At 48.2% G+C, this 9,990-nt stretch overlaps 1 protein-coding gene across 1 annotated transcript; it reads left to right on the plus strand.

The window, feature by feature from the left end:
• Positions 1–353: 353 nt before the first annotated feature.
• LOC310868739 (nuclear factor 7, ovary-like) lies at positions 354–1,595 on the plus strand (the record flags this gene model as incomplete). The annotated part of the gene is made up of 1 exon (XM_083779199.1): positions 354–1,595. The coding sequence occupies one exon, from the start codon at positions 354–356 to the stop codon at positions 1,593–1,595; it is 1,242 nt and encodes a 413-aa protein (XP_083635325.1).
• Between the last annotated feature and the right edge of the window lie 8,395 nt (positions 1,596–9,990).

Raw genomic sequence — 9,990 nt, forward strand, 5'->3', positions numbered from 1 at the left:
GTTTGACAGTCTAAAAGTATACTACAAAAGATACAATAGAAAGTTAAAATGATTTACACTTAAGAATTTAAGACTTCTAAATGTGGACAATTATTGATTTACTAGGTTAAAGGTTTAAAACACTAGTTGAAAAAGAGCTGATCTACATCTTGAACATCAGCTATTTTTCTCTCTTCATTCCAAAAGTGTTACTTAATTTGAAATATTGAAGGTGTTCACCTTTTTAACTTGGTGTTTACATTTTAATTTAGGTAGTTTAAAAATAAGTTGTTTAGCCTACATTTATTGTCTTGTTTTCAAAGGTTGTCAACCTGACACAACTGATTGGCAGAGTTCCGGTGTTGACTTTTAAAATGGCTTCCAACTCAAAGTCGTCTCTCTCGGAAGTTCTCTATTCCTGTCCTGTGTGCTGTGACATCTTTAAAGATCCCGTTGTGCTGTTGTGTAGCCACAGCTTCTGTAAAGCCTGTCTGCAGCACTGGTGGCGAGAGAAGACAATAAAGGAGTGTCCCATTTGTAAGGAAATATCTTTGACGGATCGTCCACCTCGTAACCTGGCTCTGAGGAACCTGTGCGAGGCCTTCATACAGGATAGACAAGCTGCTCTGGATCACAAGGAGGAGGTCCAGAAATCACTGAAGCATTTACAGGACAAACTGGAGGTCTTTAATAAAACTAAAACAAACTACGATCAAACAGCAGAACACATTACGTTCCAGTCTCGGCACACAGAGACGCAGATGAAGGAACAGTTTAAGAAGCTTCATCAGTTTCTACATGATGAAGAGGAGGCCAGGATCACTGCACTGAGGGAGGAAGAGCAGCAGAAGAGTCAGATGATGAAGGAGAAGATGGAGGGTCTGAACAGAGACATATCAACCATTTCAGACACAATCAGAGCCATCGAGGAGGAGCTGAGAGCTGAACACATCTCATTCCTGCAGAACTTCAAGACCACGATGGAGAGAGTCCAGCTCACACTGCAGGACCCACAGCCGGTCTCGGGAGCACTGATAGACGAGGCCAAACACCTGGGCAACCTGGCCTTCAGAGTCTGGGACAAGATGAAGGACATTGTCTCCTACACTCCGGTCATTCTGGACCCCAACACTGCCCATCCAGGATACACCCTGTCTGATGATCTGACCAGCGTGACATGTGGAGAGATACTGAATCTCCCTGACAATCCAGAGAGATTTGACCTGCACCTCAGCTTTGTCCTTGGTTCTGAGGGCTTTAACTCAGGGAGTCACAGCTGGGATGTTGAGGTTGGAGACGAGACAGACTGGGTAGTAGGTGTGTTTGCAGAGTCCTTTCAGAGGAAGGGAACCACAGGGGGTCCACACTGGATAATATACTTACATGAAGGTAAATACGGAGCAGCCTCCTCAGGGTCAGACACTGATCTCTCATTGAAGCAGAAACCTCAGAGGATCAGAGTCCAACTGGACTGGAATGAAGGAAAGCTGTCATTCTGTGATCCTGATACTAACACACACATACACACCTTCACACACAGGTTCACTGACACACTCTTTCCAGTCATTCGCCCTGGTCCTGGTGGTCCTCTGAAGATCTTACCTAGATCTGTCTAACTGGATGATGATGATGATGATCATAAATGATAGATGGCGTGTTGATCAAAAATATTGATGCTGACAGTGGCAATAGTTATAATATTGGTGGTTAGAGGTATACTTTAACCCATTACGACCTGAGCCTTCTAAATCAGTACTTCTCACACTTTCAAGATATTTTGGTGTAATAATTGACATTGAAGGGAAAACTTATAAGTCATGATTATGTAAACGAGCAAATCAGCCAACCAAACACAGCACCAACAGGCATTCTGATTGGCCAGTATGAGATGATGATGTGCGATGATAAGAGCGCCCCTCACTTCACACGGGTGTGATTTTTGAATTGCCAACGCTAAAATCTGAAGTGACACAGATGCTTTCCAGGTTTTAACCCATTTTGGACGGGGACCCCTTTTGGTGTTAGTATTATGTTATGCTTTAGTGTTTATTTGAGTATGTAACACATTTGAAACGCAATGTCGAGGCCTTTTTTCTTCAGTTTTTTCTTTTTTTTTGTACGTTTGTGGTGTTATGTGTACTGAAAGTTTTTTTTCTGTCTTGAAAATCAATAAAATTTTAAGTTAAACAAATAAGTGTTTATTTGTCTTGTTCTGATTAATTGAAAATGGAGGACCCTTATGTAAACACGTCTTAGTTGTTTGTTATATACTCTTAGTAGATTTTGTATTGCTGTGTACTTCCTTGAACACTGTACCCATTCTGCTAACTGTACAAAATATAAATGTCAATCAATATATCAATAAGAACGTTGGCTAAATGCCTACAATGTAATTGTTGAAGAAACTAGTCCCAAGAACATGTTTGTAAAGGATATTCTCTGACTTTGTTTTCCTGCTGTTTGTGTTCAGGATTGATTCATTAAAGATGGTCTCTCTTACCCAGACTCCTCTCTCTCCTCCTGTCATCTGTCTTCATAATAGCCTTCCACCCCTGAAAGATACATAAACAGCGACAAACCTATCATTTTTTGTTTTTATTTCAAAAAAATATATAGTTTAGCTGAACACATCTACTGTAATGTGAGTTATGAAACTGCAGACTTCAACTTACCTGCACTTTTAAATACGCACGCGCGCACGCACACACGCACGCACGCACGCACGCACGCACACACACACACACACACTTCCTCAGATCGAGTCCTGTCTCTTCATTGACTCGAGCTTTAAGCAACTAGTCGACTATTCAACTTGTCAATACTGCCGCAGCTGCTTAGCAGAAATGGAAATTCTGAAATATAATTGAAACATATATTATTTTCATGAACGGAAATTAAAAAAACAAAAACAAAACGGGATGACATCTTACTGATACAACTAACAACTTGTGTGAGGCACAGTGACAGACTCTCTGTAACATTGAACAGTTAATTGTCTGTCTCTTGACTTAATTAATTGCCTTCACAATATATTAATAATATATTATATCTCTAACGGTGTATTTTGTATGCTTTCCCGTCCATAGGCTCTTGGGGGCGATGTTTCCCATGCCTCGCGTGCTCTTCAAGCCTCTCAGTCAGATGAGTGACAGACAGAGTCCTGTCATCGCCACTCTGGTGTCTGGGGGTCGTAGCAGGTAAAACCGTCAGTTCCCTGTCCTACACTGTTGTTCTTTTCATATCAAGGACCCCCTTGTATACAGTCAGACCCCCATTTAAAAAAAAAGTTGTGTCATGGACCGCCAAAAGAGAATATTTGTCAACACATTTGTCAACATTTGTACCCTAGACCTGTACCCTCACAAAGAAACGTGTGGTTACGTGGTAACCTATGTTCTCTGAGTGAAGAGACTATCTCTCCACCCAACATATTTCATATGTATGGGGAATGTCCCCACCTCACTTGTGACGTGGATACCTCTTTAAGACACACCAGTGCACTGGCACGCACGGGTATATAAGGCCCAGGTGGTGCGTGATTACACTGGTTTACTTGATCGACACCGCTTCTGAGCAACATCGAGGTGGAGAGATAGTCTCTTCACTCAGAGAACATAGGTTACCACGTAACCACACGTTCTCTATCGTATCAGAGACCATCTCTCCACCCAACATATTTCATATGTATGGGGAACTCTGTAAGACACCTCGTGAGGAAGCGAAGCAGTCCCAGAACCCCAAAGACAACACCAGTGGGCTTCGACCCAGCACATACTGAATTTGGAATGATTCATCATGTATGTTCAATGTAATGTATTTACAACCCCTGGAACGGCCGGACAGCCAGACGCCATCCGCCGCCAAATGCTCAGGCGCTAGGCGCCACCCAGAGCCCGGCCCTGCAAGACGCTAAGGCCAGAGACCACAGGGGTGAAGGGCCGCCCAAGCCAGCCCACTAGACGCAAGGCTGGCTTGACTGGTGAAGGTGACAATGACACCCACCGCTGAGTAGCATGCGAGACCAACTCCCCGAAGGGAGCGAATGCTGCATGTTCAGCCGGTATAACCGGGTGAATGTACATTAGACGGAGTAGACTATGTCGCCGCTGTGCAGGTCTGTCAGAGACGCACCTTTCCACAGCGTCCCCAGGTGGAGTGTGCCTGCCCTCCAGGCGGCACTGGTACTCCTACCTGTTTGTGTGCTGGATAACCTCTGTGATCCATGCACTCTCACTTGAAGCACTCAAAGAGCTGGTTCGTTACTCTGTGGGCCTTGTGTGGCCCTGGCATACGAATCTAATGCTCCAATAGGGCAGAGTGAGGACCGACTCCGTCTCTGTATGTCTACTGTCTGTATGACGATGGTAGGACAGAGCTCAATCACCTGATTGAGACGTGCCCTTTTGAAAACATTGGGGAGAAAGGCCGGTTTGGGGCAAGACTATACCATCATCCGGCATAGGCCTGCAGAGCTCATTATGGATTGACAGAGCTCGCAACTCCCCCATTTCTCCTTGCAGATGTGACACCGACAAGACTGCTGTCTTGAGCATGTCACGCTCACTGACTAAAGGTCGTAGAGCCTCCGGAGCTAACCCCAGATGGGCCTGATTGGGTCCCTAACCTGAGCTCCTCTGGGCCTCAGGGCACCCTTCAGGAAATGCTCTTCCTTTCTTTGTAACGAGGTTACTGCAGTCTGCAGGGCCTGCGCTCCCGCTCAAGTCAGCCTGCCGAACACTCGGTCAGCTGACTGTTGAAGCCCTGTTCTCTGAACCGGAATGATCCTTATGTCACATCACGGTTTTACAAGTAAAAAGTGGATGGCCTTCGTTTTTGTGCATAGTTCCCATCGCGTTTATGCTGCGGAGCTAAGCACACACCCAGTGAGAAGGGTGCTGGATGCCACACTGATACCACATAATGGTAGAACCTGATAAATGCTGACAGCATCGATCAAGAGGCTGTCCCACAAAACTCAGATTGGAGGGCATCTCGCCGTAAACCCATGCGGCAGCGAGGCCTTGTGTGGAATGTGCACATGTTCCCGTTGGGGCTGGCCTGCCTGCCCACCTATATGCCTGCTGGATTGTTTCACAAGCCAATGAGTGAAGTCCAGTCTTGGAGACTATCTGCCTAAGACAGTTAGGCCCATTTACCCTGCTCCACCACCCTGCTTATAGGAGGGTGGGAAGGGTGAAAATCAATAGACTGACTGGCTCACACTCTGATCAGGCCGTAGGCAAAATGCAGGGATTGATGGCGACAACACCTAAGCATTGCCATGTAGGAAGCGGCAGCACCCCTCACTGACAGAGACATTCTTGTGGCTGACACTGCAGTGCTAACAGCAAGAATGCTGTCCTGTGAGAAGCCATTGCAGCCCAAGTCTCCACGGGCTTAATTGGCTCATGCCGTAAGGCAGACAATACCACTCCCCGAGGAGGGACTGCTGGCCTATTGTGTGAGGGATGAACGGTATGAGGACCAACTGGGTGACTATTGTGTCGCCCTTGTGTGGGACAGCGGCCCGCCATGTTGCCAGATCCCTGGCCTAGCCACACGATTACCTCTGGATGAGGAGGGAGCTCAACCGGTCTCCAACACACAGAATTACACCCAGGTGTTTAAACGGCCATGCCGTAATACAACCTTATGGTGGTTCTGCTCACCCCTGACAGTCTCGTCACATTCTGCTGTGTGAACAGCAGTGTGAATTCGCTGGAACAACGTGGAACGTGTAAACTGACGCTGTCAACGATACGCCCACGTAGTGCATGACTGTGAATGACAGATAATGCACTGGCTGCATGTTCAGAAGAGCCGGAGGCACAAAGTGCACCATGATTGCCCTCAGCCCTAAGGGGCGGAGGCACAACCTGAGGGTGGCCCGACTCACTAGAGCAAGGGACAGAGTCCCTGCTTTGCCCTCTAACACATGCCGAGGAGCGCTGCGGACTGTGAGAGTTGACGCCTGCAAGGCCTCTTGTTGAGGTGCCGGCCTAGGTGCCCAAAGTGCTGCAGGTGCCTGGCCACGTTGTTGTGGCACTGCACCTCTGAGCGAGCACACACCATTCAGTTATCCAATTTAGGATGCAAAGGCCCTCCCGCCAAGGACTATGTCCAATCGGGGGGCTAGACATATGCCGAATGGGAGGACACGGGACTCGAAGGTTCTGTCATCTAAGACAAGCCGGTCAGTGCGTCAGACCCGGGATCTGAGAATAAGCATCCCCGGTCGAGCATGGCAAGCCAGTCGCCTTGGAGGATGGCCTGTAAGACCCTCAGCCCTTCCTTGCCGGGAGTGCTGTAAGCAGCACCCCACCCTCCCGAAGACATAGTGGAACCCACCCAGGGGTCCACCTGAATTGTCTTCCAGGACAACCGCTGTCCCGAGAGACAGCGGGTGGGGTCTGGGGCCTTAACTGTCAGGACTGAGGTATGGGCTTAGCCCGCCGAGCACATTTTAGCCATACCCTGCCGGTTGGCCTGTAACCGGACCCGTAGGTCCCTGGAACTGCCAAACCTGACTGGGGTTGCACAGCCTGAGGGGTGACCGAGGCAGGCTACTCATGGCCTTGCCGGAGCATTCCTGCACCTCCTGTGCACCTCCACAGCCTCCTTAGGATGCTGTAGCAAAGCACTGGCCTTTTGGCCAAACATGGCCGGTGGCTCAATAGGCAGCGTGGGGGAGCTTGTCCTCCTATCGCAGCTTGGCCTGGGGCTGCCACAGACGGCACCTCACCAAAGGGCATCAATAGCATGCCTGCTGCCACTGCCTGGGGAGCCTGAAAGCCAGTCGCTGCAGCTCCTCAATAAGGTCCGGGCCCTAATGGTCACATAAGTGCCACATATAAGCCGGTGCTGAAGCAGTGACAGAATAACCCTGTGTTGACTAGCTGTGCCTAGATAGCCATAGTGCATTCTCGGGATGAGAAGGAGCTTACTTTGTGGTTTCGAACCGGTAACCGGATTATACCATGCAAGTTTACACCTATAGGTGCGTGAACGGCCTTGCCGTGATACACCGTACAGAGTATTCCGCCCGACAGCCGCGGCACACTCGAGTTGCCAACATTGGCGAAACTACATCACGGACGCGTGAGCTGACACGGTCAGCAATACGCCGTATATACAGTAGTGTGCAAATGGCTGTGATTTCAGGGCTTGCTCCTGGCAGACTCAGCACGTCCTATACACTGTATAGTGCGCTACTACACCTGAACGCGGAAAGCTGACTGCCACGGCAGCCATACGCTCATCCTGTCTATGACAGAACCCACGGTTCGGAGGATGAGCTTGCTCCGTGGCGTCCCCCGTCGCACGGGTTCTACCACGCAGTCTACACCGGAGTGCGTGAACGGCTTTAGCCGCAATACACTCAAGTGAGCTCTCTCTCACGAGGCGAGGCAAAAACACGGCACTACAGATGCGGAAGTCGCCCCAGCGACAATACGCCTGTATAGTGCGTTTTAATGCTATAGCCTGGCCGGGCTGTTGTTTTGATTGATTGATTTACTGATTTACTAACAGCTTGCAGAATTACAGTACATTTCGAGTACAACTCAATACAAATACTGTTAACAGAGAGTGGGCGATACCATAAAGCATTACACTTGTTTACAATAGGGCCCACCATCTTCAATTCATCAAAACATTTAGAGACGTACGAATATACACAACTATATTCACTGCGCACTCGCAGGTCCCCTCCAGCCCACAGAATATGCAGCATGGATGCGTGAATTGACGCCATGCCAATAATACACCCATATAGTGCGTTGTATTCCACTGCCTTTAAGGATTACCGGGCCACTGGTCCTGTCTGTGTCACTGCACTCAGATCGACAGACAGGCTACACCACAGGAGCGTAAACTGGCGCCCCGCCAGCAATACCCCTGTATAGTGTGTTATATGGCCGTCGGATTCCTTCATTCCTCCTAGCCTCAACTGGCAAGAGGAAGAAAAACATACAGGAGTCAGGATCTTCATGAGCTGCTATCAGCATGACCAGGGAACCCACAGGTCACCCACTGGTCATGGCCATCCTCTGTGGGCATATGTGCCCCACGCAGCCCCAGAGAAACCCCTGCTGTTTCCATTTAATTCAATACCTATATACACTATTATTTTAATATGTTATATTAAATATATACAAATTTAATTGCTTAAACATGCTCAAAAAACGGGGAGTATAGTAATGTGCTTGAGAAGTGAGGGCACAATTTACCCTATGTGCAATTTACACTGCTGTCTCTCAGTCACATATTGATATTCATGTGTTGTTTTTTTTTTTCTCGGTAACATGTTTCATGTGGACCCCAAAGACTAGCTGACTGCCATGGCATCAGCTAATGGGGATCTTTCCAAATAGAAAAATAACTAAACAACAGCCAGCTGAGTTCTATAGTCTCTCTCTCTCTCTCTCTGGAGGAGGTTGCACCTGAATTTCCTAGCTGCACTGAGACACAGAGTGTTTGAGTTGGAGACAAACACTCTGCTCCAAACGTTTTGCATTATATAGTGTATATACGTATACCAATTTCCACTGTTTGGTCCACTAGAACAGGGATTTATGAGAGTCTCCCTCGACTTTCCAGGCAACAATTTACCCTACGATATATCACCGTGCACTGGAGACCAAACTTTGTTTGTTGTGGAATTAGCTCGTCCTGTCTATGACTGACAGGACCCACGGTTCGGAGGATAAGCTTGCTCCGTGGCTTCCCCCGTCCGTACGGGTTCTACCACGCAGTCTACACCAGGGTGTGTGAACGGCTTTAGCCGCAATACACCCCAGGGAGCTCTGTCTCTCACGAGGCGAAGCAAAAGAACACAGCACCAAAGACGCGGAAGCCGCCCCAGCGACAATACGCCTGTATACTATACACTAGTGTATAGTGTGCTGTGTTAAATGATAAGCCTATAGCGGGGCTGATGTTTCGCTGCGCCAAACGCAGGTCCACTCCAGCCCACGGAATATGCATCACGGATGCGTTAACTGACACCAAGTCAGTGATACAAACGTATAGTGCGATTATTCCACTGCTTTACAGGATTACAGAGCCAATGATCCTATAGCGGGGCTGATGTTTCGCTGCGCCAACCGCAGGTCCACTCCAGCCCACGGAATATGCATCACGGATGCGTTAACTGACACCAAGCCAGTGATACAAACGTATAGTGCGATTATTCCGCTGCTTTACAGGATTACAGAGCCAATGGTCCTGTCTGTGTCCCTGCCCACAGGTCGACAGACAGGCTACACCACAGGACGCGTAAACTAACACTATGTCAGCAATACGCCTGTAACGGTGTTTTGGCTGGTGTTACCCTGTTTTTGTTTGCTATACCTACAAACGAGCTGTGTGACAGCAATCCAGAGAGGAGCGATCCACGCCAGCTCTCTAACCTGCCTCCAGCAGTGGATTAATCCGGCTGCCAGAACTCGTGAGTAGTTGCTTTTCAAAAAGTCTAAAAAATGCAGTTATTGTTGATAACTTGCTCTGCACTTCCGTTGAGGAGACCACGTCTTGGACTGCTCGGTGGAGATCAAAAAAGCAGTGTAATCACGCACCACCTGGGCCTTATATACCCGTGCGTGCCAGTGCACTGGTGTGTCTTAAAGAGGTATCCACGTCACAAGTGAGGTGGGGACATTCCCCATACATATGAAATATGTTGGGTGGAGAGATGGTCTCTGATACGATAGAGAACAGCAGTGATCCTTATATACTGCCTCCCCCTGGCCAGCCGGCTGGTTGTGGTTGGGATAACCACTGTTTGGAATGACGTGTTCCTTGACCTCCACGTGCTACGTCCAACCCTAGTGCACTGTATGTACTTCAAGTTCCTTCGTGGCAAGGTTTTTTTTTGGAATAAAAACCTTGCATTGAAGCTCATCTGCCTGCGCCTATCTGCATGTCTGCTATTTATTGGGTCCTAAAGCTCCTGTCTTTGCACTGTGACAGTAGACCTTCACCACTACCACTACAGTACATTATACAGTACAC

The sequence above is a fragment of the Protomyctophum parallelum genome (assembly GCF_964188405.1).
Source record: "Protomyctophum parallelum genome assembly, chromosome: 13".
Taxonomy (NCBI): Eukaryota; Metazoa; Chordata; class Actinopteri; order Myctophiformes; family Myctophidae; genus Protomyctophum; species Protomyctophum parallelum.